Source organism: Chiloscyllium plagiosum, chromosome 45 (genome assembly GCF_004010195.1).
Source record: "Chiloscyllium plagiosum isolate BGI_BamShark_2017 chromosome 45, ASM401019v2, whole genome shotgun sequence".
Lineage (NCBI taxonomy): Eukaryota > Metazoa > Chordata > Chondrichthyes > Orectolobiformes > Hemiscylliidae > Chiloscyllium > Chiloscyllium plagiosum.
Genome location: NC_057754.1, coordinates 895,596 through 923,032, shown reverse-complemented (window position 1 = coordinate 923,032; position 27,437 = coordinate 895,596). Strand labels below are relative to the sequence as shown.

General features: G+C 42.7%; 1 protein-coding gene across 8 annotated transcripts in view; it reads right to left on the bottom strand.

The window, feature by feature from the left end:
* Positions 1 to 27,437, bottom strand: part of LOC122543789 (metastasis-associated protein MTA2-like) — a 73,712-nt gene that overhangs the window by 32,993 nt on the left and 13,282 nt on the right. For 4 of the 8 annotated variants that reach the window (XR_006310133.1, XM_043682567.1, XM_043682570.1 and 1 more), the window contains exons 3-10: positions 19,617 to 19,713; positions 19,266 to 19,346; positions 10,566 to 10,683; positions 4,844 to 4,907; positions 3,897 to 4,014; positions 3,511 to 3,613; positions 2,135 to 2,234; positions 1,119 to 1,307 (exon numbers count right to left, since the gene is read on the bottom strand). Coding sequence is in view for 7 of the 8 variants with exons in the window: in XM_043682567.1 (XP_043538502.1) it covers positions 1,119 to 1,307; positions 2,135 to 2,234; positions 3,511 to 3,613; positions 3,897 to 4,014; positions 4,844 to 4,907; positions 10,566 to 10,683; positions 19,266 to 19,346; positions 19,617 to 19,713 (870 nt within the window). In the remaining variant the exon portion in view is untranslated. Of the gene's footprint in view, positions 1 to 1,118; positions 1,308 to 2,134; positions 2,235 to 3,510; positions 3,614 to 3,896; positions 4,015 to 4,843; positions 4,908 to 10,565; positions 10,684 to 19,265; positions 19,347 to 19,616; positions 19,714 to 24,467; positions 24,554 to 27,437 lie in introns of all 8 variants that reach the window. The other 4 variants (XM_043682566.1, XM_043682565.1, XM_043682568.1 and 1 more) reach the window with 4 other exon arrangements.

Below are 27,437 nucleotides of genomic sequence, written 5' to 3'. Positions count from 1 at the left end.
ACTGTACAGGACATTGGTTAGGCCACTGTTGGAATATTGCATGCAATTCTAGCCTCCTTCCTATCGGAAAGATATTGTGAAACTTGAAAGGGTTCAGAAAAGATTTACAAGGATGTTGCCAGGGTTGGAGGATCTGAGCTACAGGGAGAGGCTGAACAGGCTGGGGCTGTTTTTCCTGGAGCGTGGGAGGCGGAGGGGTGACCTTATAGAGGTTTATAAAATCATGAGGGGCATGGATAGGATAAATAGACAAAGTGTTTCTCCCGGGTGGGGGAGTCCAGAACTAGAGAGGATAAGTTTCGTGTGAGAGGGGAAAGATATAAAAGAGACCTCGGGCAACATTTTCACTCAGACGGTGCACGCATATGGAATGAGCTACCAGAGGATGTGGCGAAGACTAGTACAATTGCAACATTTAAAAGGCATCTGGATGGGTTTTTGAATAGGAAGGGTTTAGAGGGATATTGGCCGGGTGCTGGCAGGTGGGACTAGATTGGGTTGGGATATCTGGTCAGCATGGACGAGTTGGACCGAAGGGTCTGTTTCCGTGCTGTATATCTCTATGACTCTATGAACTAAGTAACTTCCTCCAGCCCCTGCTATCCTCACCTCTATAACCTTCTCCAGCTCCTACATCCTTGCCTACCTATTACCTTCTTCAGCCCCTACACTCCTTCTTATCACTGTAACTTCTTCCAGGCCAAACTACCCTCTAAGATCTCAGTGCTCCTCCAAATCTGGCCTCTTGCATATCACTGATGGTCACCAATGGTGCCATGTCTTCAGCAGTTTGGCCGTTGAGTTGTGGATTCGCTCCCTAAATCTCTGAGCCTCTCTTTTTTATTTGCTAAAAATACAGTACAAATTATGTTTTATCAATAGATGTAATCCACGGATGATTATTGTAATGTGGGAGCGGAGGGTAGGGGGTGCAGAAAGTGGGGGACAGGGGAAAGAGAAAAGAGAGAGAGATAGACAGAGAGAAGAAAAATAAAGAGACTTCCTTTCTCTAGCTCTCCCTTCCTCTCTGGCTTTAGCTGCACAGCTGCTCTACTATACGTGTGAGGCCTACACTCACACTGTACACAATGCCAAGGAACCAAAGACAGGGAACTTACAAAGTCTTGTCTAATGTCTGTGAAATCCTTGCCATATTTTTCTAGCGCCTCCTCAAAAAGCATAGCTTCAGACGATGACCACTCCTCCATCTCATCCCGACACAATACAGGCCCTCCTTGTGGTACTAAAGTTGACATTGCTTTGGCGAGATCGTAGCAGTTACGTTGTAGCGTATCCATGGCATGAAACTGGAAAAGAAGCAGAGTTAAAATTTTATGTAGTGGAGGAAAGGGATGCAAACGTTACCAGAAGCTCACTGCAATATACCGCTTGTTGTAATCAAATGAGACACTAGTTGGACAGTGGATTTCAAATTCAGAAATAAGACAGCTTAAATGCAAATATTTTCACTTAATCGGATTCGTTGGTTATCGATTTTTGCATTGTTTGATTCCAAGTTCATACAGAAACAAAACAAAATGTAACTTAAGGATGTTTGCAAGTGAAAGAATTAAATATTGCTCTTTTCGTGTATGGAATGAGCTGCCAGAGGAAGTGGTGGAGGCTGGTACAATTGCAACATTTAAGAGGCATTTGGATGGGTATATGAATAGGAAGGGTTTGGAGGGATATGGGCCGGGTGCTGGCAGGTGGGATTAGTTTAGGTTGGGATATCTGGTCGGCATGGACAGGTTGGACCGAAGGGTTTGTTTCCATGCTGTACATCTCTATGACTCTAATTACTGTACTGCAGCTTGAAATGATGATTATATAGTGGTGCAGGGTGGGACTGGGCAGATGAAAGCACAAGACTTTAAGAATAACTAATAGGTATTCAGACATCAGTAGGCTGTATCATTCTAACACAAGTGCCTGGATCCTCAAACTGTCAACTGTTTGGTGTTTGTGCAGAACATTTACAGAGCTTGGGTAGTCCAAGACACAACAGCTATTTGGGTTTGCCGGTGGTCAGTTGCAATATCAAACCTGCAGCCACTATTCCACAAGCACTGAATACCCTGCACCTCTGATGACTGCAGTCCCAAGATTGCTCGCAGTGTGCCAAAGGCATTACCAGTGTGATGTCCCTGGATGCTGCAGCTGCACTCATGTGTAAGCTGGGCTGCCTGATTGAGCTGCTGCAGTCTAAAGCACGGGCAAATGTTCCCACCGCTCTGTCAGAAGAAAACAAGAATATTAAATCAATACAGGGAACCAGCCAAACACAATCACCAGTCAATTGCAAGAACTTCCAAATGCAATTGTTTTAAGGATAATAATCTCAACGGACAAGGGAACAGGCCCACAGACAACACTGCTCCAAAGCCTCCCACACTTTGTTTCCTCAGGTAACACAGGAGACCTGATATAATAAGCTAGATTCACTCTTGCAGCTGGGGAGTGGCACTTACTGAAGCTGCAGGCAAGAAAGAGTCAGATGCGAGACATGGATGTCAGCCTTGACACTCTTACCGCCTAAGTCAGACCATTCTGATACAAATCCCAGATTGGAGACCTAAAACCAAAATCCAGACTGACATTCCTGGTACCGGTTCAGAGGCAATACTCCCTTTTGAAGAAGTCGTCACGCAGAATTAAAAAAACAGGTTCCACCTGCCCTTGTAAGTGATTGCTAAAAGTCTAGCAGTGCTCATGTGAAAAGGGAGAGTAATGGGTCAATATTAGGAAGGTGGCACTGTGCTGATAGTATCACTGGGCTAGTAAACTAGTTCTGGGACAGATTCGGTGAAATTTGAATTTAACAAAAATCTGAAACAAAAAAAAAATTAGCATATAAGCCATTGTCAATTGCTGCAAAAAAAAAAACTGGTTCACTAAAGTCCTTTAGGGAAGGAAATCTGCTGTCTTACCTGGTCTGATCCCTGGCCCACAGCAATGTGGATGACTAAGGATGGGCAATAAATTCTAGCTTAGCCAGCGATGCCCACATCTCATGACTGAGTTTAAAAAAAAGCTACCGTCAATTGGCAAGGCTTTTTTACCATTCTGATGTTCCTGATAAGCTGTGGTGCATGAAATGTCCACTGTGACTTTATGTTTTAAGATTTCAAAAACACTTTTTTGGTTGTAATGGACTTTGGGCTGCTGAGATAGTGACAGATGCTATATAAATGCAAGCCTGTTTTCCTTTGTGTGTAAGAACATAACTTAGAAGAGTAAAGCTGATAATTCACTATCCTCCTTCATTCAGCTTCCCCATTGGGCTGTTAACTTGATAAGATGGCACAAAGTGACATCAGGGCAATGAGCCAAGTAGCTGTGGCTCAATGAGTACTGCTTTCCCCTACTCCAGCGTCTTTAGCACATCATTGATCCAGGCCAACCTTCCCGATGCAGTACTGACAGAGTGCTACACTATCATCAGTAAAGAATTCTGAAAAGCTGAAGTTGTGAAAGGCACAATACTAGTTTTAAATTGGAGGAACCTACCGAGCCACGACCAGAAACTGGTCAATTTGCCGATCAGTCAGTGGATTATCTGGGTCCCATACTTTTGTTTCCATTTTCAGCTGGTTCCTATTATCTGACTCACCTGAAAAGTGAAAGGGAAAAGGGGGAGTGAAGATTCTCAAGGATCAGTGCTTTCTCTGTTCTGTTCTCTGTCTGTCTATCCTGGGGACACCCCATTTCATGTGTATGTACTCTGACTGCTGAGACAGTACCCTGTTCTCTATTATACATTCACAAATCCAAAATATGATTCCACACTACAAACAGCTAACGTCTGAGACACCATGGGCAGACTATTTTGAATACATAGCAGAGAGGGACACACAAACACATGCGCATGCACACAGACCTCTCTGAAATGTTACCTTCTGCCAGTTTGTCTGGGATGTCAGCCTGGTACTTGGGCCCAACTCTAATCTCCCCTTGGTCAGCTATCAGTGTCTTCTGCAAGGGGTCGAACACCAATGAGTAGTAGAAACAATCCTACAGGAGCACAGAAATAACTGATGGCTAAACAAGCACTTCAGAAAGCACTTACAGAAAGGCAGATCCACATGTACATTGTGATGTGACGCTGTATACAATGATTCAGTGTCAACAGTGGTGTGTCATTTGGAACCACATGCACTTGAACTTTGAAAGCACCACCCAGCAGTATAAACAAAATGATAGATTTAAACCTTACAAACTTGGGACATGTGTGAAGAGCATTCAGAGAAGATTAATATGAAAGAGAAGCTCTGGTGGACCCTCTCTCAAAGGGACCAATGAAGAACAATAAGAAAAAGAAACATATTGTGTATGGTAATTCTGCTTTAAAGCATTATAGCAATATGTGCAGTGGTAATAATTGTCTTTGTTTTTTGATTTGTAGAAGGATGACGGAGAATTACACTGAAGGATGTTGCTGTACACTCCCCCAGTCAAAAAGGGAAAGAGAGAGCTAATGACTGATGTGCATCATGCTTTTAACAAAGCAAAAACAACCCAGTGAGTGTAAGATGACAAGGATTAGAAGTGAAGGAGTTTTGGAAGATATTACGACCTATGCACCAGAGCTTGGTTGATAGGAGTCCCATCCAGGAGTAGAGCATGTCTTAGAGACAGAATTCCAGAGCTCAGGAGGCTATAAGCACAGCTGCCAATGATGGGTAAAAAGGGAATTAAGATGCATGGGGACCTGAAATATGGGAAGCACAGAGATCACAAGAGCTGGAGGTGAGTGTTAAACTAATATTTATGGCTGTAAACCAGAATAACTATGCCCAAGCTGGTACTTCACATAACAGAGCAACCACAAGCTGACAATTACCTCTCTATCCAGGTACTCGCTCAGCTGCTCAGTCTCATTCAGCAAAGCCACGTTGCATTTCCCTCTGAAAAACAAAACAACCGTATAATTAGAAACCAGGCAACACTGACCTCCAGACCCTCCTCTTTTCTCGATCTCTCTATCTCTCTCTCTCTCTCAAGTGCTGCCTCTTACTCTTATTGATTCCTGCATCATAGCTTCATTTGGCAACCTAGACATTGATTAGCACGCTATTTAACCATGTTAATCAAGAACATTATAACTGAACCCAATAGTGTCTTATACAGTTAAAGAAAGTATTAAAAGGTTACAAAGTAAGATTACAAAAGGACTGCCAACTTTTGCAGCTGGCTTAAAGTGATTGGTAGGAGGAGTTGGAGAATTTGGTGTAGATTTTCAGTTAGGAGAAGCTGGAGATCTGCAACTCAGTGCTTGAAGGGATGATAGAGGCAAAAACCTTTATCCCATTTTTAAAACCTCACAAGAGTACAGACTAAGAGCTGGAAGGAAAATGTGGCAGAATAGCTCTCTCATTCAACATGGACATATTGAGTCCAATAGCTTCTTTTTGCGTCATAGATTTTTCTACCTTTCAATCTTTAGTCTTAGGATCAGAGGTTTAACAACACAGAAAGAGATCCTTTAGCTCATCGTGTCTATACCAGTCATCAAATATCCATCCATTCTCCAGTACTTGGCGCATAGGCCCATGTGTTGTGGTCTTTCAATTCATCTAATACTTCTTAAATGTTTTGAGGGTTCATGTCTCTATCACCCCTTTAGGCAATGAGTTCCACATACCCACCAGCCTCCAGGTGAAAATGTCTTTCCTATAAATTCCCTTTAAACTTCCTACCTCTTACCTTCAAACTGTGACCAGTGGTTATTGACCTGACTGGGAAAGTTTCTCTGTATCTATTCTGTCTATGCTTCTTAGAACTTTGTGCACCTCCATCAGGTCTCCCCCCACCTCACCTCAGCCTTCACTATTCTAAGGAAAACAATCCTGGCCCATCCAGTTTCTCTTCATCACTGAATCACTCCAGCTCAGGCAGCGTCCTGGTGAATCTCCTCTTCACTCCTTACAGCACAATCACATCCTCCCTATAGTGCGGTGACCAGAAGTTCACACTGTACTCCAGCTGTGGCTGAACTAACATCCATACAGCATCTTCATAACCCCCCTGTTCTTGTATTCAGTGTCTTGAACTAATAAAAGCCTTCTCCACTTGTCCCGCTGACTTCAAGGATTTATGGATATCCACCAAAGCTAACGTTTAATTGTCCACACCAAGTACTGCTGCCCGTAGTAAGAGTGTTACTAAACTATTAAGTGGAGAGAAGGGGATGGTTGGAGGGTGAGGGAGATTAGAGATAGAGTCATCGAGTCACACAGCTCAGAAACAGACCCTTCAGTCTGACCAGTCCACGCCAATCTTAATCCCAAACTAAACTACTCCCACCTGCTTGTGCTTGGCCCATATCCCTTCAAATATAACTTATTCCTGTACTTAGCCAAATGTCTTTTAAACATTGTAACTGTACCCATATTCACCACTTCCTCTGGAAATTCATTTCACACATGATCCACTCGGTGTAAAAACGTTGCTAGTCATGTCTTATTTAAAATTTTGTCCTCTCACTTTAAAAATATGCCCCTGGTCTTGAAATCCCCCACCCTAAGGAAAAGACACTTACCATTTGCCTTACCTGTACTCATGATTTTCTAAATCTCTATGAGGCCACCCCTCAAAACATCTACATTCCAATGAAAGAAGTCCCAGCCTCTCCTTATTACTCAATCTCTCCATTCCCAGCAACATCCTGGTAAATCTTTTCTGAACCCTCTCCAGCTTAATAATGTCCTCCCTATAATGGTGATCAGAACTGGACACAGTACTCCAGAAGAGGCCTCACCAATGTCCTGTACAACTTCAACATGACTTCTTAACTCCTATATTCAAAGGTATGAGCAATGAAGACAATGCCTTCTTAACCACCATGTCTACCTGTGATGCAAATGTCAAAGAATTATGTACCTGAACCCCTAGGTGTCTCTGTTGGTGTCACAGAACAAAAGGCAAAGCAAGTGACAACAGTTGTGGCAAGAGAGACAGTACAAAGTAGGTGTTAATAGTAGGTTTTAATAACAGGATATAGTGCTGAATGAAAAATCAATAAAACCAAAGATGGGGAGGGAAGTGGGGTGTTGTCAGAAGAAACAAAACGGAGGACAGAGTTGATGGTCTGAAGTTGCTGAACTCGATGTTGAGTCCTGAAGGCTGTAAGATCTCCAGTGGAAAATGAGGTACTGTTACTCCAGTTTACACTGGCCTTCACTAGAGAACTGCAGCAGAACCAGGAACTAAAATTGGGCACAAGAGCAAGATGGAGTAGTGAATGGTAATCAACTGGTCAGAGTCATACTTGTGGACGGAGCGCAGGTGTTTCACAAAACATTCACGCAGCCTGCGTTTGGTATCCCCAATACATTGTGAGCAGTGAATACAAGACTAGATTAAAAATATAAGTAAATTGCTGCTTCATCTGGAAGGTGTGTTTGGAGCCTTGGACAGTGAGGATGAAGGAGGTTAAAACAGCAAATACTACACTTCCTACATTTGTGTGGCAAAGTGTCATTAGATGGAAATGAGGTGTTAGGGGTGATAGAGAAGTGGACCAAGATGTCACACTGGGAACAGACCCTGGGAAATGCTGACAGAGGAGCAGGAACTGCATTTGGTAACAATGCATGCTGGAGGTGGCAGATTTAACAAGAGGATGTATCTTTGAATGCAGAAGCTGCTGAAGTTAAAAAATGGGGAATCCCATCATCCTTCTTGGTGGTAGGAGAGTGCCAAAGAGCCTCTTTCTGAGCTTTGAAACTCTGACTCAAAAGGGAGGGCATGGAACTGCCAAAAGTGGATTGGACATGGATGAAGGCCCTGTCCATCACAGTTGGGGAGAAGACAGACATGGCACAAACACCATTATGGAAGGCACCATAAACAGAATAGATGTGATGGAGACAGAAAAAGAGAGAATGGAATGGAATCCTTACACATGAATGTGAGGAAGAGACAGCTAGAGAAACTTAGCAAATCTGGCAGCATCTGTAGACAGAAAAGCAGAGTTAATGTTTCGAGTCCTATGTCAGATCTGAAAATAAATGGGAAATAGTATTTATGCTGATGAGGGAGTAAATAGAGTACATGCAGCTGGAGCCCAGAAAGAGAAAGAGAAAAAAGGGATAGTCAAACAAAGAGATAGCTGATGATAAGCTGACACAGCGATAAATGCTAGGTAGGGAACTAATGGGATGTGTGAATGGTTGAAATGAGTTGGATGCGCAGGGAGCAACCCATAACACACAGAACCTATGGGTGTGAGGTGAAGGTAAGCAACATGCAAGAGGGTCACACTCTGAAACTGTTAAATTCAATGTTGAGTCCTGAAGGCTGTGTGGTACCTAGGTAGAAGATGGAGTGCTGTTCCTCCAGTTGTGTTGAGTCTTGCTGGAGTATTGCAGCAGGGCTGGGACAGAACGTTGGCATAGGATAACGGTGGTGTATTGAAGTGGCAGGCAACTGGAGGTTGAATTATTTTTATGAACTGATCAAGGGTGTATGGCAGAGTCATCCAGACTGCATTTCATCTCCTTAACGTACAGCAGACTACACTGAGGAAGTGTAGCTGAGGAAGGAAGGCTTAACAGGGCAGGATTGGGCTGAAGCAAAGGTTACGTCAGGGACTAGTAAAGGATGTCACGCATGATAGTCTGATTCAAGATGTCACCAATTTAGTAGATGAGGACCACTGATCAGACACTGTCTTCCTTGCTATGAATTTGCTGATTACAAGCAAGTCTCAGAAACTGGTTTCAGGACCTTCACTGTGATCTACCAGGTCATATGTAAGCACAGGGAGAATGATCTAGGACCAAAGAATTTTGGAGCAGGGTTAGGATATCTGACCCTTCAAGCTTCATCTGTGTCTTGAAAAGGAATCCTCTTACTCTTCAACTGTGCCCTGTCCCCTGCAGGAGAACATTTTCCTGGTCATCAACAGGAGGAAGATCTTATGTTTCAATAACATCACCTCTCAATTTTCTAAACTTCAATAAGTGCAGGCCCAGTGCTTCAACTTCCTCCACTGAATGACATTTTCATTCCAGGAATAAGTCGAAAGAACCTTCCCTGAACAGCTTCTGATGCAATTATATCACTTTTCAAATAAGGAGATCAAAACTGTACACAGGGGCCCAGGAGTGGTCTCATTAAAATCCTATACAGCTGTAGTAAAATTTCTCCACTTTTGTATTGTATGCTCCTTGCGATAAACATCAGCATTTCACTTGCTTTCCTTCATTACTGATGTATCAGCACACCAAGATCCTTCTATACCTCAGAGTTCTGCAGTTTGTCTTTGTTCAAATAACATGTTGTTTTGCTAATGTTCCTGACCAAATGGACAAGTTCACATTTTCCCATGTCATGCTCCATCTGCCAAATGTTTGTAGATAATAGCAAGATGCATGTGGGAGTTGGAACTGTTAGGATGTTAGTCTACTTCAGGCAGATCAAGATGTGCTGTATGGGATTAGGTCTGGGTTTGACAAGTGATCTATTACTCAGGGCAGGGAAAAGAATTAAAGCCCGTAGTGAAGAAAAAATTCAATATCTGGGGCTTTTATGTGTTTCTCTTTCTCTGTGAAAATTAAGCAAAGAGAATTCACGCCCTATTGACAGAACAACTCAAAAACAAAGTGTACCAGTTGTCATGTACAGGACCTTGATTGGGCCTCAGTTCGAATACAGTGTTCAGATTTAGTCTCCTTACACAATGAGGTTACTGAGACTTTGGAAAGGGTGCAACATTAATTCCCAGTTTAAAACACCCAGATAGACTCAACGATTAGAGTCTATATACTTTAGAGAAGCCTCAACCTGTACAATTTGGTGAAGCTTTAGTATAATTATTACAGGTTTAGTCTATGTTTATAGAAAGCAAAATATTTTGTCTGGATAAGATGGCATTATGCAAGTTCAGAGCTGGGTGAGATGTCAGAAGCTGGCTTCACTTCTTCAGAGAACAATGGATTTCTCATGTGGTAGACACTGCTTTCTCAAATTCTTTTAAGCCACAGTTGGGCACATTTTAAATCAAATCAAATCAAACCAAACTTCTGATTGGAGAAGTGTTCACTTTCTATGAGAACCAGGCATCTTGATCTTGTAAGTCAGTCAGCTTGGCCAGAGCCCATTTCTAAGGACATCAGAGAAAGATTCCTGAGGTTCATATGGGCTGGGTTTATACGTGTCTACATGGCTCAGAGCAGGATAGGATGTCTCTCAGTATTGCTCAAGTTAGTGCTCCGGACTATTCTTGTATGTAGCACCACCTGAAAGCAAGGGTTAATGTAAAAGTGGATAGTGATTAGGAGTAGGAATCCTGATCCTTTTAGCGTGGGCCTTCACTCAGTGACTCCCTGGAAATCCTCACGGAGATAAACACACTCCCAAACAAAAGACTTCAAATTCCATGTAATTACTCACCTCTGGTTCTAGCCTATGTTAATCAAGCAACCTACTTCATGTAACTGGCCGGAAACTTCATACAAATGCCCTCATTTTTAGGCACAAACAACACAATGTCTGCCCATGTGACAGATTCAACCCGAATTAGTGTGACCGATGACCATCTTTTGAAGTTGCTTGATTACCTGATGTGTGTGGCAGGGAGGGACTCAAACTGGCGTGACAGGAAGAGCTCTCTGTGTTTAAGTTGGTGCCGTTCCTGATCCACCAGAGCTGGCTGCTTCGAGTCTTCTTCAAACTCTCCTAATGAGAGAAAGAGGAACAAGAATGAGAGCCATTCAGCCCATCTTCACCGTGCTGGTGCTCATGCTCCACCCAAGCCACCCCACTCAACTTCATCCCACCCTAGCAACACACCTTTCAACTCCTTCCCTCCCTTATGTTTATCAGATTTTCCTTAACTGCACCAACACTATTCATCTCTGCCTATGGTAGATAGTTCCACATTCTCAGAGTAAAAAAAATTCTCCCAAATTCCGCATTGGATTTAACAGTGACTGTCTTGTATTAATGACCAACTCATTTTGGTTTCCTTTACAAATGGACACATCTTCGTTACATCTACCCTATCAACATGGTTCATAATTTTAAATTCCCTTTGCCCCATGGGCTAAAGCCATAGACTGTTCAGTTTAACAGATAACTATGTATTTTTTTAATTAAAAAAATTATGAATCATTTTCTCCTTCTTGGTACATAAATACAAAAAGTCCATGCTTGCACGTTTAACATATTTTGTTGTTTTAGGTACAGTGATCAGTTTTTAAAACAACTCATTTTTAGATTTAATTCCATGCAGAATTAGACAGGAAACAGGAATATTTAAGCTGGAGTGTAATACATGGCTAGATCACAGATGTTGGTCCATGAAAGTCCTGGGGCATTTCTACAACTTACCTGAATGTAACATTGTGAGATTCAGTGATTTGTGTGGAATGCAGTGTAGTATGGTGTGGTACAAGACTATCTACAGAAAAATCCCAGATTTAATTTCCCAAGCACTGCTGGAATGATCCTGTCTTAATGAATAGTCCTCTCTCCATTCAGTCAGAATTTGTGGGTTCAAGTCCAACTCCCTCTATAGATTAGCACTCCAAGCACCAATACTGAGGGAGTATTGGTTTGTCGGAGGGTTCACTTTTCACGTGAGGTGCCAAACCACATCCCTGAATGTCTTCTTGATTAGATATAAATGACCCCGCAGCCACTATTAATCCCTTAAACAATTTAATTAAAAACAGGTCATCTTGTCATGACCTCCTTCCTACTTATGGGAGCTTGTATTGCATAACTTGACTTCTGCATGTCCTACAGTCTTACAACCTTTCAAGAAGTTCATCATGCTTCGAAGAGCTTTGGGATGCCCAAGATGGTGAAAGGCAACAAAGAAATGAAAGAAATATCTTTGCACTGGTTTATTTCAAATATTAGCATGTTTCATTTGAAACAGAAATAGGAACCTCACAAGACTGCAGGAAAAACATCCCACAATGTCCCTTGCTCCACTGCAGGAAAAACATCCCACAATGTCCCTTGCTCCAGCATCCCTACAGTAGACAGTATGGTTTCCTCCGTAACATCCAGTGCAACTGAACTGTACTGCTCCCTCCCCACTGGAATTTATTTCACATATAACAGCAGTGAAAGAGTTGCTTCAGAGCACCAATCCTGGTGGGTAGTTCAGTACGGTGGTTTATGTTGGTAGACTAAGAATCTAAAGACATGACTCCGATCCCACCACAGCAGCTAGGATGAATATTGAGTTAATTAAAATCAATCTGGAATTAAAGAGCTAGAGTCAGAAATGGTGGCCATGAAACTACCAGACTTTTGTAAACACACATCTGGTTCACAAAGGTCTTTTACACCCAGATGTTACTCCAGATCCACAGAAACATGGTTGACCATTTAGTGCCCTCTAGAACAGTCCAGCGAGGCACTCAATTACACCACAGACTCCAACAGTTCAAGGTAGAGGCAGCTGTCAATCCTGAAGGCAATTAAGGACATTGACCTACACCGATGCCCACATTTTATGAAAGATATATCTCCGTATATATCTTATAAAAGGCAGAAAGAAATAGCAACAAAAACGTGAAATTGCTGGAAAAACTCAACAGGTCTGACAGCATTTGTGGAAAGTGGATGTTTCAGGTCCAGTGACCTTTTCTCAGAACAAGTTTTTCCAGCAATTTCTGTTTTTGTTTCTGATTTCCAGCATCTTCAATCTTCGGGTTCTTTTTAACATAATAAAAAAACACATTGGTGAGATGCAGAATAATTGACCTCCGTCTCCCTTGCCTTTGAGAGGGTTGGAGAGGCATGGTCAGAGGAGAAATTAGTTAGGGCTTCCAACTCCTGAACACTATGACACAGGAAAAAGTCGTGTGTTCTGGGTGATATCAGGAATGAGTTCCCTCCCCCAAGACTGCAACACAAAAGGCCAGGTCCAAGGAGAAGCAAAATGGTGGGGGCGGAGAAATGGAGATCAACTGGGACAGGAACGAAACCCGACTGTCATAGAAATTGGCTCCTGCTCAGAGAAGTTTTTTTTTCCCCTCCCATTTTATGCATATGGGGAGAGGTTAATGTTCGATTTGACTGTGCTCTCTACCCACCCCACCCTGTCGTCTGAAAACTCACTGGTGCAAACATGTCAGGCACATTCACATCAAGGAAGGGGATTAAAATAAAAACGGACATTACAACAACAAAGGCCCCTGCTGACCTCAATCAGGAAACCCTGTTTTAATTTGGGCGGAACCTCTCAACAAATGTGTCTTTAACCCCTTAAGCTCCTGTAGCTGACAGAGCAGCCACACAAAGTCAGGCACAGCCCCTGCTTGTGAGGTCCTGAAACCCCTTATAATTTGCGCCTTAACCCCACCCATCCCTTCCCCACTTAAATGTGTGTGCGTGTGTACATGTGAGTAAATATAAAAAGCCCTTTATTATATTAACCCTGAATAAGCCGAAGATTAATGCTACAAAGTGTGATTCCCAGCATGGGCCTCAGGCCATAGACAGCCCACACACAAACTGCTGCGTACTCCATGTAGACCAGTTAAGGGTTCACACATCACAACCTCAAGCTTCCTGTACTGTGAGACGCATGCTTTAAAAAAACACACCATTGGTACACCAGTCTGTGACAGCGTGTTAACCTCCCCCCCCACCACCATCACCACCTGCAGTTTCATTGGGTTTTTTTGAAAGTTAAGGGAAAACACACAGTACAGCCGAAGCTGAGGGTTTTGTACACAGTCATAAACAGACATTCAAACCCCACAGTTTTATTTTACGTGAGTCCATGTCTCTCCACACAGCTACACACTTTCAAAACAAAAATTGGATAAAATCTTGGCCACATTACACAGTTCATGTAGAACTGCAGAAGAAACATTGCTGGGTTTTAAAAATGTGAAAATAGAATTTCATTGTTAATGAAGTGAATTCAGTTATTCTGGCTATGGAAACATTGAGAAATTGGAGTTGATCATTCAGCCCTTTGAGCCTGTTCTACTTTGTTAGGTCAGAGCTGATCTGCCCTTTCAATCCACTTAGCCTCCCTTGGTTTCATAAACATTTATATCCCTCCAAAACGGAAATCTTCCAATCACAATTCTACAAGGTTCAACTGACCCACAAACCTTCCAGATTTTCAGTACCCTTTGTGACATGGGAGAGTTGCAATGACATACCCACCCCTCAATTACCTTGCTGCAATGTCAAGCTTAATGCTTAAGTTAGATCTGTTGCTGTATGTCACCTAACTCCTGCTGGCCAGCCCCTACACTCCCCCAAACCACTCCTGTACCCCTGCAATTTCTCGTGCAGAGAATACTTCCCTTTCTCACCACAAATAAGCGAGTATCTCTTGGGAATGGTGCAGCAGCATAGGTAAAGGGGAGGTCAGGCTGTGTATTGGCTACTGAGTATGATACATGAAATGATATTGGCAGTAATTGCACGTCAACATTGAAACAGTAACTGGTTGACATAGCATTGAGCTATCATGAGATGAATCTGGTCAGGACACTGGGAGATCAACCTAACCGTCTGAGATATCAGCTGCGATTCTTTTAGTGGGCATTTTCACATCTGATTCTGAAAGTCATTGGTTCCAGACTCAGTCTAGAGACAGTGTCATAGAATCATAGAGATGTACAGCATGGAAACAGACCCTTCAGTCCAACCAGATATCCCAACCCAATCTAGTCCCACCTGACAGCATCCGGCACATATCCCTCCAAACCCTTCTTATTCATATACCCATACAAATGCCTCTTAAATGTTGCAATTGTACCAGCCTCCACCACTTCCTCTGGCAGCTCATTCCATACACGTACACATGATCTAACCTGATATCCTTATTGGCAGCACAAAGTTATGCCGCACTGTTGGAGGGTCAGCACTGATGGAATGCTGCACTGTCAGCGCCGAGGGAGCGCCACACCATCAGTGGGTCAGTGCTGAGGAAGCAGGCACTGTCGGAGGGTCAGAATGCATGTAATGCCACACAGTCATAGGATGACACCTCAGGGAGCATGCATTGTCAGTTGTGGTCAGGGATGAGAGTGTACCATACCATCTGGGGGATGGGCTCATGCCTGAGATAGTGCTGCATTGTCAGGAGGGTCAATATGGAGGGAATAATGCACTTTGGAGTGAGTGTCCTTCAGTTGAGCCAACGTCCCATCTGCCCTTTGAGCTGGATGAGCTCGATGCCAAATTTGAAAATGAGTTCTCCCCGATTTCTTGGTAGTAATATTTATCCTATAACATCATTACAATAGCAGATTGACCTAGCTCGTAACACATTTGGACATTGTATTAACATAGGAAGTGTTAATTATGGTGGTAACACTTATGCATTTGTGCAGAATGTTCCTACCCATGAAGTCCATTGCTGGTGGGTTTGTCAGCCTATCGACTGGGGTATTGATGGACTGCTCACTAATGTTGTGGGGATGGGCGCACCATTGGCAAATACAGTTTCATAGGTACCCGACAGCCATCTCTTTAAACAAAAAGCTGGGTGGGGTTTTAATTGCAGGAGAATATTTAAAAGGCATCCAGATGGGTAAATGAATAGGAAGGATTTAGAGGGAAATGAACCAAGTGCTGGCAAATGGGACTAGATTAATTTAGGTTATCCGATCAACCTGCTTGAACTGGACTGAAGGGTCTGCTTCCATGCTGTATGACTCTATGACTCCAGGGGCAAACAGAGATGTGCCTTGCCATCTATTTATGGACTCCTCCTTAGCACAGTGTCCCAGCCCACACTGTGAACACATTGTGTGGGCAGCCTGCCACCTGTCCCCTTCTCTAGCCATCAATTGGGTGGATCCCATAGTTTTGTTTTTCCCTCAGGAATGACTGGAAGTAAACCACAAAAAAGGGTTGTAGTGAGTGGAGGGCCATGGAGAGTTTCCACAAACAGTCTGCCTTTTAACATAAGGTTCCCCTGCAATTAAGCATTCCAGCATGTTGCCTCGGGCAGCAACCAATTCTCCACAGAGATTGGGCAATGCACCCTGTGCAGTTCCTCCTGAACATCACCCCCACCCACCTCTCCCAAAACAAAACCCACTCGCCACATTTGCAGCTGCTGCTCCTTTTGCTTCAGAAAGCCTTTGATCAGCTCGTGAGGTACTCCTGATCTTCAATCCCTCTCATCCTACTCACAGAGTGCACAGGATCTTCTATCACTGCAGCATAAAGATCGTTGCGTCAGCACTGTCGCCTTGAAAGAATGAACTCCAATTCACACAGTGGCGCTTGTTACTGTGGCACATCTGAAAGCATGTGACAGCCAATTAAGGAATCGCTTTTTGGAAATGTGGTCACTGTTGTAGGAAAAGCAGCAATCAATTTGCACACAGCAAGATCCCACAAATTTCAATGTGGTAAAGACCAGTCAGTTGCTGTGTTACCTTTTATGTTCAGCTTCAGTTTACTATCTCATTTGACATGAGAGGTGGTACAGGGCTGTAACAGGGAGTGTCGGCATGAACTGCCTGTTCAAGTCCCCTGATCCTAGTTTGAACGCACAACCTTCTGGCAGACTTGGAGAATTTGACTTACTGGCACATGGCTGACACTTCTATACAGACAAAGTTACACAGCATAGAAACAGATCCTTCCGTCCAACTTGTCCATGCCGACCAGATATCCTAAATAAATGTAGTCCAATTTGTCAGCATTTGGCTCATATGCCTCTGAACCCTTCCTATTCAAATACCCATCCAGATGCCTTTTAAATCTTGTAATTGTACCTGCCTCCACCAGTTCCTCTGGCAGCTTATTTCATACATGCACCACTCTCCCAAATCATTTATGTAAATGACAAAAAACAGCGGAGCCAGCAACAATACTTGTGGCACACCAATGGTCACAGACTCTTGTTTGAAAAACGACCCTCCACCACCGTCCTCCGTCTCCTACCTTCAAGCCAATTTTGTATCCAAATGGCTAGCCCTCTCTGGTTAATACCAAACCTTGGCCTGCTGCTTAATCGCTACCTAGTGTGGTCACTTAAACTATCCTTTCTCTTTCTGGTGATACAGTGACAAAGTGTGCTTGTAGTTCAATGCAGCTGGTCTACCCACTCAGTGAGCTCCCATCACATCTCTTTCATCATGTGGGTGGTCCAGAACAGGGACTAGGGGCTTTGTTGGGTGGAGGCAAATATAACAGAGATAGACTTCTCTCAACATGACTGCATGTCACCTAGTGGATTGGGATACGGGGCACTGGTGGTAAGAAGGGTTACTGAGTGACAGTGTGAGCGAGCTGGATTAACATCTGTAGAGATACAGTTAATGACACAGGGCACTGGGGGAGAGAGGCAACTGAATGACTATGTGAAGGAGCCAGGGTAATGTCAGTAGAAATACAGTCAGGGTGTTAGGGGGAGAGGGAGCTGCATTAGTATCACTAGTGGTAAAAATATGGAACTTGTTGTCGCACAGTTTTTGATGCACAGTGTGTTTGCTTATTAATAAGAGGCTTGATACAAACAAGAGCAAGTAATTAAGACTAATGGGATGCTAACATTTATTATGAGAGGATTGGAACACAAAAGTAAGCATGTCATTTGTCAGTTTCGCAGGGCATTGGTAAGATCCCACCTTGAATACTGTGTGGAATTTTGGTTTCCTTATTTAAGGAACGATGTAAACACATTGGAAGGCAGATAAGAGATAGTTTCCCAGATGTATACCTGGAATGAGCAAGTTGTCTTATTTCCACTGAAATTTAGAAGAGCGGTGACCTGATTGAAATGTGCAAGATCCTGAATGGTCTGAACATGGAAAGAATGCTTCCTCCTGTGGACAATCCAGAACTAAGGGGCATTGGTTTAAAATGAGGGTTTTCCCCTTTGGACAGAGATGAGAAGAAATATTTTCTCTGAAGGTTTTACCCTTTGGAATCTCAGCCTCAGGTGGTCCTGGAGGCAGGGTCATTGAATATTTTTAAGGCAGAGGTAGATAGACTTTTCTTATGAAAGGGTATCAGAGGTTACTGGGATAGATGGAAATGTGGAATGCAAATTATAAACAGATCAGCCATGATCTTATTGAATGGTGGAGCAGGCTCGAGGGGCTGAATAGACTACTTTTGCTCCTAATTTGTATGCTCTTATCTAAGCGAGAGGGAGGATGAGAAGAGGTGACAAAAGTAGAAAGAATTACTTTGGTTGACAGTATGAGGGATATGGAAATAACATAGACAAGTTCCAACAAAGCAGTCAATCTATCAACATTGCTATCATCCTCTGTGATTCCTCAAAGTTGTTGTCCACTCATTCTTAAAGCTGTTTAGAATGGATCAATGCTTGCAAGACACCTTCCCCTTTTAAAATCACACTATCATAGTTTCAGAATTTACTGACCTACAGGCAGTATTTCACTCATATTGCCATATTTATAATCAAGTGCTCTTCTGGTATACATCATCTATCATTTAAGGGGAAGCTTGAGAAACTTACAAACTTCAACGGAATGAAAGTCCTTTATACCATTAGTGAGAAAGTGAGTTTTATTTCACAAGACTATTCAATAGAGTAATTTTTTGAAAAAGTAGCATATAGAATGGAGACACGATGATGTGATTTTTATTGTGACAAACTGTAACGGCAGTATAAACAGTTTCACAGTGAAATGCTTTCATAATTAAATTCTTTATTGTACAAAATGATTTACTTTACCTACACAAATATTACAAAACTCTAACCATGAGGAATGGTCTTAAAACACAGAACAGAAATATGCAAAGTTCCCTAACTAAATAACAATTAAATTAAAAGAACACTGGTTTATTGGAAAAGCAAATATTCAACAAGGTGTAACATATGGTACATATTCCCACTGGCAATAATGTGAACTGGGAATGCAAAAGTGGAAAGTCAGCAACCCCAACCCCCTGCAAGCCTCTTCCACTACGCAATTAGATCCTGACTGATCTAATTTACCCACCTTAGTTCTATACCTTTAATCATCTTACACAAAACAAATTTATCAGTTTTGATAATCATATTTTCAATTTACTTTAATCCCTCACAATGTATGGGGGAGAGTGTCCCAGATATTTATTACATTTTATGAAGAAGTGTGCCGTAACAACATTTTAAAGTGATGCCTCATTTTGAACTTTGCATCCACACCCTCTCCTCCCAACCCCACATAGCACAGATGGATAATATTGAATTTTTTAATCATCTTAAACCCTTCAATTGTCTTTTAATCTTCTACAAATCAAGGGAATACAAGCCTAGTCTATGGAACCTGTCCTTGTAATTTTAGCCTGGTTGACCCTACCTTCATTTTGGTGAATCTGCACTGCACCCATTCCAAGGTCAATATTTCCTTCCTCAAGTGTAGTGCCCAGAACACGGTACTCTAAATGGAACAAAACTCCTGTTTACACCACACAAGTACTAGAACTGTGCATAATTTCTCTCAATGAACTGCAGGTTGAAACCAAACATGAAATCTTCCTATATTTAAACAAAGCCAATCCATAGCACTAACAACCAGCCTTAACTTTCAAACATAACCTCAGACATTATTGCTGCTGGATGTATAATTTCAGTCAGGTTCAGATAATGGTTGAGCATTCTTGTGTCCTCACCACCCATGCATACCCCAGATGAATGACAAGGTACTCACGTGCATGGTTGTCTGCAAGCCCATTGAGGTTGCTGGAAATGTCCCTTCTCCGATACAGACACACAACCTTAGCTTCTACGTTGCCGCTGCCGGTCTGCTTAAAACAAATTAAATCCAGTTCGCATGACACATGAAGTGGTGGGGGGAAATTTTGAGTGCGTAACTTGCCCATTCATTAAACACAGCTCAGCAGACAACACCCATATCAACATTCAAAAGATCTTAGACACAAGTCATACTCCAGATACTTTAGCACATAATCCAGACCCAATTTCCGGTGTGATACAGACATAGTGACAAATTTTTGGAAAGGCCATTTCTTTCTAGGACATTAAACCAAGGTCCTGTCTGCCATCAAGGGGTGTGAAGGCTCCCACAGCTCCCATAGAAAGAGTGGGAGGCAGTTGTCACTGATATCCCTCACCAACATCATTACAAATCGGTGATCTGAACCACTGTACTGAGTTCCTTACATTGAAACTGACAATTCACTTCAAAAGCATTTCATTACATGTGAAGCCCTTTGGAATGTCCTGAGGTCACCAAAAGTGAAGATAAATACAATTTTCTTTCTTTTTCTTTCACATACAGTCATACAGCACAGAAACAGACCTTTCGGTCCAATCAATCTATGCCAAAAATAATTCCAAACTAAACCAGTCCCACCTGCCTGCTCCTGGCCCATATCCCTCCAAACCTTTTCCATTCGTGTATTTATCCAAATGTCTTTTAAACATTGTATTTGCACCCACATCCACCATTTCCTCTGGAAGTTCATTCCACTTGTGAACCACTCTGTAAAAAAAATTGCCCCCATTTTTAAAATCTCTCTCCTAAGGCTTCCTATAGGTATATCAGGAATAAAAGAATGACTCGAGTAAGATTAGGGTCAATCAAGCAAAGTAGTGGGAAGTTGTGCGTGGAGTCAGAGGAAATAGGAGAAGCATTAAATGAATACTTTTTGTCAGTATTCACACTAGAAAAAGACAATGCAGTCGAGGAGAATACTGAGATACAGACTTAAAAAATCACACAACATCAGGTTATAGTCCAAAAGGTTTAATTGGAAGCACACTAGCTTTTGGAGCGACGCTCCTTCATTAGATCATGCTCCACTACCACCTGATAAAGGAGCGTCGCTCCGAAAGCTAGTGTGCTTCCAATTAAACCTTTTGGACTATAACCTGGTGTTGTATGATTTTTAACTTTGTACTCCCCAGTCCAACACCAGCATCTCCAAATCAGAGATACAGACTACTAGACTAGATGGGATTGAGGTTCACAAGGAGGTGGTGTTAACAATACTGGAAAGTGTAAAAATAGATAAGTCTCCTGGGCCACATGGGATTTATCCTAGGATTCTCTGGGAAGCCAGGGAGGAGAGTGCAAAGCCTTTGGCTTTGATCTTTATGTCGTCATTATCTACAGAAATAGTGCCCGAAGACTGGAAGATAGCAAATGTTGTCCCCTTGTTCAAGGGGAGTAGAGACAACCCTGGTAATTATAGACCAGTGAGCCTTATTTCGATTGTGGGCAAAGTGTTGGAAAGGGTTAGAAGAGATAGGATTTATAATCATCTAAAAAGGAATAAGTTGATTATGGAGAGTCAACAAGGTTTTGTGATGGGTATGTCGTGCCTCACAAACCTTTGAGTTATTTGAGAAGGTGACCAAACAGGTGGATGATGGTAAACCGGGTGATGTGGTGTATATGGTTTTCAATAAGGCATTTGATGAGTTTCCCCACGTTAGGCTATTGAACAAAATACAGAGGCATGGGATTGAGGGTGATTCAGCAGTTTGGTCAGAAATTGGCTCGCTGAAAGAAGACAGAGGGTGGTGGTTGATGGGAAATGTTCATCCTGGAGTTCAGTTACTAGTGGTGTACTACAAGGATCTGTTTTGGGGCTACTGCTGTTTGTCATTTCTATAAATAACCTGGATGAGGACGTAGAAGGATGGATTAGTTAATTTGTGAAGACACTAAGGTCAGTAGAGTTGTGGATAGTGATGAAGGATGTTATAGGTTACAGAGGGACATGGATAAGATGTAGAGCTGGGCTGAGAAGTGGCAAATGGAGTTTAATGAGGTAAAGTGTGAGGTGATTCACTCTGGAAGGAGCAACAGAAATGCAGAGTATTGGGCTAATGGTAAGCTTCTTGGTAATGTAGATGAGCAGAGAGATCTTGGTGTCCAGGTCCACCGAACCTTGAAAGTTGCCACCCAGGTTGATAGGTTTGATAAGATGGCATACGGTATATGCTAGCTTTTATTGGTAGAGGGATTGAGTTACGGAATCATGAGGTCATGCTGCAGCTGTACAAAACTCTGGTGTGGCCACACTTGGAGTATTGCGTACAGTTCTGGTCACCGCATTATAGGAATGATGTGGAGGCTTTGGAAAGGGTTCAGAGGAGATTTACTAGGATGTCGCCTGGTATGGAAGGAAGGTCTTGCGAGGAAAGGCCGAGGGACTTGAGGCTGTTTTCATTAGAGAGAAGGTTGAGAGGTGACTTAATTGAGACATATAAGATAATCAGAGGGTTAGATAGGGTGGTTAGATAGGGTAGACAGTGAGAGCCATTTTCTCAGATGGTGATGGCTAGCATGAGGGGACATAGCTTTAAATTGAGGGCTGATAGATATAGGACAGATGTCAGAGATAGTTTCTTTACTCAGAGTAGCACAGGTGTGGAACGCACTGCCTGCAACAGTAGTAGACTCGCCAAATGTAAGGGCATTTAAATAGTCATTGGATAGGTATATGGACAAGAACGGAATAGTGTAAGTTAGATGAGCTTCAGAATGGTTTCACAGGTCGGTACAACATCAAGGGCCGAAGGGCCTGTCCTGCGTTGTGATGTTCTATGTTCCGCTCATCTTTAAACTGTAACCCCAATCTTGAAATCCGCCATCCCAGGGAAAAGATGCCTGCCATCAACTCTATCTATAACCCTCATAATTTTTTAAACTTCTATAAGGTTGCCTCTAAACCTCCAGAAACAAAATGTCAATCACCCTCTTTGTCATTGTTACAGTTCACAAGAATTGTAATGTTCACTGGCTTCTGTATCCTCTCTCCAACTCTCTCCTCTCATTACTGGCTTTCTCTGGTCTTTGACTGCACAGGAGGCAGGCAGAAAAGCAGAATTAAACCACACTCAGATCAACCATGATCCTAGTGAACAGTGGAGTAGGTTTAAGGAGCCAAATGGCCTACTTTTGCTCTTATATTGTGCATTCCTACATCACTGCTGCAGCACCCTACCCAAGTGGTAGTTTTTCATGAGCATCAAGTTGCTTGTTACTCAATCCCCTGACACATGTACTTGCTGAGGACACGGAATAGTGACCTGGGCTGACACTTCCACCACCCTGACACTTTCACCACCATGCCATTCCTTACTTTAGCCCAAGTTGCTGACCAACAACTACTCTCGTCCTGCCAGAGAATTATTTTACAAGCGTCATGAAGACGCTTTGTATTGAAGAGTGATTAGACTACTGAAGTTTTGAAGAGTTTTGAAATGAATGTATTTCAAGTTTCGTGGAAAAACCTGGAATGGTTTCTTTAGAAAAGGCCATCGGAAATTTGAAAATCATATCACTACTGATAAGCGTTTGCTGTGCTGTAAACCCCGGCTGGGCTTTTTTTGAACAGTAACTGGCTTGGAGAGGTGCTTGTTTTAGCTGGTTCAGTTGAAGGAAGACTAAGAACAAGCTGAGTTGGAGGAATGCTTACCAAGAACAAGGTGCCTATCTGATCGCTCTTATCTCTGGAAAGAAATATTATCTTGTTAAGTTCAAGGTGAAACTTATACATTATTTCAAGAGAGTGCTTGAAAGAACATCTTAAGATTGTATTTCCTGACGAAGCCATGATGCAGATGATGCAGGATGAGTGACTTGACCACGTCAGCTCGAACACCAGGCTCTGAAACATCTGACATTTAATTCTCTTGCCTTCAAGGATAATCAACTGGTCAAAGTGCTTTTTTCCAGCAAGCCAATCTCTACAGAAAAAACAGTTTTTTTTTTTCTGTTTTCTTTAAGAATATTTAATTTGAAAAACACATATTTAAGCAGCAAAAAAAGTTTCTGACCTTGAGGGAGGAGTACTGAAAGAAGCTCAAGACTTCAAAATAGCCATGAGACTTTTGAAAGCAAGGGGAGAGGTTGGAAGGCAGATAGATTTTTGGGAAAGGATTTGCAAGAGAAAAAGGGATAAGATCATTCCCAAAGGTGGAATGGAGTGGGCTGGAGAAACTGGGACGTAACTGGGCAGCAGAATTGATCTTGAATTGGTGCAGACGGTTATGCATTGAGTTTTCAGCTGGGGAACATTGGATTGAGTCCAGACCAGCTGAGATGCAATTTTCTAGTCTCAGTTCTGAGTCAGCATGGGTTGTAAAACCATTCCTTAGTTTGTTTGATTGGCACCATACCCACAAACATTCACTCCTTCCACCAATTCAGTAGCAGGAGTGTGCACCATCTACAAGATTAACTGCAGAAATTCATCAAGGCTCTTTAAACAATAGCTTCTAAACCCATGACTAACATCCCAAAAGAAAAGAGCACCAGATATATGGGAATACCACTACCTGCAAGTTCTCCTCCAAGCCACTCACCATCCTGACTTGGAAATACGTCACTGTTCCTTCAGTGTCACTGGGATAAAATCTTGGAACTCCCTCGCTAATATTTTTGTGGGTGTTTGTGCAGCAATGGGCTGCAGCAATTCAAGAAGGCAGCTCACTACCATCTTCCCCAAGGCAACTAGGGATGGGCAAAAATTGCTGATCTAGCCAGTGACACCCACATTGCCCCATAATGAAACAAAAGGCCAACCTGATTCAGAAAAGGCAACAATTGGTTGGTGGGCAAGATGCAAAAATGTCTTCTGGAGTTTGAATTCATGTGCAAGAGTCGTATTCCTGCAAAATGAAAAGAGTTTTGACAACAGGTTGTGCCACAGAATGGTAGCAGTGAGAATGAGGCAACAACCCAGGAGATAAATTCCCGCTTGACAATCTTCCCGCTCCTCCTACTCCAGTGCAGGAATAACAAAATCAGGCAGCAAGTCACTTGGGAATACGGTCACCAGGGATTACAGCAGCAGGGAGGTGGACGGTAACTAGACAGACTGCGTGCAGCAACATGGAGAGGTAGCGGCAGCACAGTAAATAAGTCAGTCATTAAGTGTATGGACAGTAGCATAGACTAGTTGGGCTGAACAATTATCGCTGACCAATAGCTTCTACTAAATTCAAACACATTTTACTCCTGTTTAAAAATGAAGCTTTGATCTTTTTTAAAAAATTTCCTATGATTTATAAAGACATTTTTCCATGGGCAGACAATGGCATAGGGGTAATATAACTTGGCTAGTAATCCAGAGGTCCAGGTAAATGTTCTGGAGATATGGGTTCAAATCCCTCCAAGTTACCTAGTGAAACTTATGTTCAATAAATAAACCTGGAATATAAACAAGCTAATCTCAATGATGGTGACCATAAATTGTAGTAAAAATCCTTCTGGGTTACTAATGTCCTTTCAGGGAAAGAAATCTGCCATCCTTATGCAATCTGGCCTACATGTGACTCCAGATTCTCAGCAATGTGGCTGACTCTTTTATATCTTTCCCCTCTCACCATAAACCTATGTCCTCTAGTTCTGGACTCCCCCACCCCAGTGAAAAGACTTTGTCTATTTATCCTACCTAAGGGGCAACTTTTTCACACAGAGGGTGGTACGTGTATGGAATGAGCTGCCAGAGGATGTGGTGGAGGCTGGTACAATTGCAACATTTAAGAGGCATTTTGATGGGTATATGAATAGGAAGGGTTTGGAGGGAAATGGGCTGGGTGCTGGCAGGTGGGACTAGATTGGGTTGGGAAATCTGGTCGGCATGGACGAGTTGGACCGAAAAGTCTGTTTCCATGTTGTACATCTCTATGACTCTCAACTGCCTCTAAAATGGCTGAGTGTACCACTCAATTCAAGGCCAATTAGGATGGGCAAAAAACGCTGGCCTGGGCATTCTATGAAAGATGTGCCAAGTGCCATTTGTGTAAAGTCAAAGACCGCTCAAACATGAGAAGCATCACGACTGGGCCAGTTCCCATCCTCATATTCCTTGTTCACTTTTCAGAGATTACTGTACAGTCACTTCTACACCCCAGCTAAGGAGCATTAAAGCCAAATGTAGTATCCAATTAGAATCAACTTCATTGAGCACAGCGCACCTGTAGACTTGACAGCTGCTTGCTGGTCTTGTTCCTTTAATTTAGAGACATGCAGTCCATAATCCAGGTCAACAGTCTCAGTGTTGAACTGTTGGAGTATGAGACTCAAAACTGAGATCTGTGTGCCCTCCCCAGTGTCTTGGAGTGAATATCTAATCCTCAACCAACATCACTGAAAACCAGATTACCTGGTAATTAACACAATGTAGTTTGACAATGTAGCACAAAAGCAGGAATACATCTCCGCAAGAATCACGAAATGATCAGTCCCATCAAAACTGTTATGGATGGACACCATACGTGTCAGTTAGATTGATGACAATAAGTTCAAGTACGTTTTTCCCTCATGTTAGTTCCCTCACCAGCAGCCACATGCGCAGCCTAGCAGCTACATCCTTTAGGACCCAACTGGCTCGGTCTATAATGCTGCTACTGAGCCACTCTTGGTGATGGATACTGAAGTACCCCACCTAGAGTATTCTGCATCCTTGACATCCTCAGTGCTTCCTCCATGTGTTGTACAACAGGAAGGAGTGATTCATCATGACTCATCAGCCGCAAGGGAGGATGGTATGTGGTAATAAGCTGGAGGTTTCCTTCCCATGTTTGACCTTATGCAATAATATTTCATGGGGTCTTGAATTAATGTTGAGAACTCCCAGATCAACTTCTTCCTGACTGTACCCCATTGTGCTGCCACCTCTGTTCTGCTGGTGGGACTGGATATTCTAGGGATGGTGATGGTGATAGTGGTGTCTGTGATATTGTCTCTAAGGTATGACTCTGTGAGAATGACCGTGTCTGGCTGTTGCTTGACTAGTCTGTGAAACAGCTGTCCCAATAAATGTCTAGATGTTAGTAATAAGGACTTTACAGGATCGACAGACCTAGGTTTACTGAGGTTGATACTGAGTGGTCTGTCTATTTTTGTTAGTTTCCTTAGATCTTGTAGCAGTTTGACACAATCAAGTGGTTGTCTTGTCCACCTCAAACAGCAGTTTTGAGTCAAACATACTGCTGTGGATTTGAAGTCAAATGTCACATGGCCAGATTGGGCAAGGACAGCAGATTTGTTCCCTAAAGGACATTAAAGAATTAGAGTTTTTTTTTGTCATTAGGTTGGCTTTTAATTCCATATTTATATTGAATTCAAAAATCACCAATCTTCTGAAAACACATGTCCCCTGAGGTGACAAGTAGGTTAGACCGGGGAAACCCAGTGGATGTGGTCTAACTAGACTTCCAAAAGGCCTTTGATAAGGTGCCACACGGGAGGCTGCTGAGCAAGGTGAGGGCCCATGGTGCTCGAGGTGAGCGACTGGTATGGATTGAGGATTGGCTGTCTGACAGAAGGCAGAGAGTTGAGATAAAAGGTTCTTTTTCAGAATGGCAGCCGGTGACAAGCGGTGTCCCGCAGGGTTCAGTGTTGGGGCCGCAGCTGTTCACATTATATATTAATGGTCTGGATGAAGGGACTGGGGGCATTCTAGCGAAGTTTACTGATGATACAAAGTTAGGTGGGCAGGCAGGTAGTACTGAGGAAGTGGGGAGGCTACAGAAGGATCTAGACAGG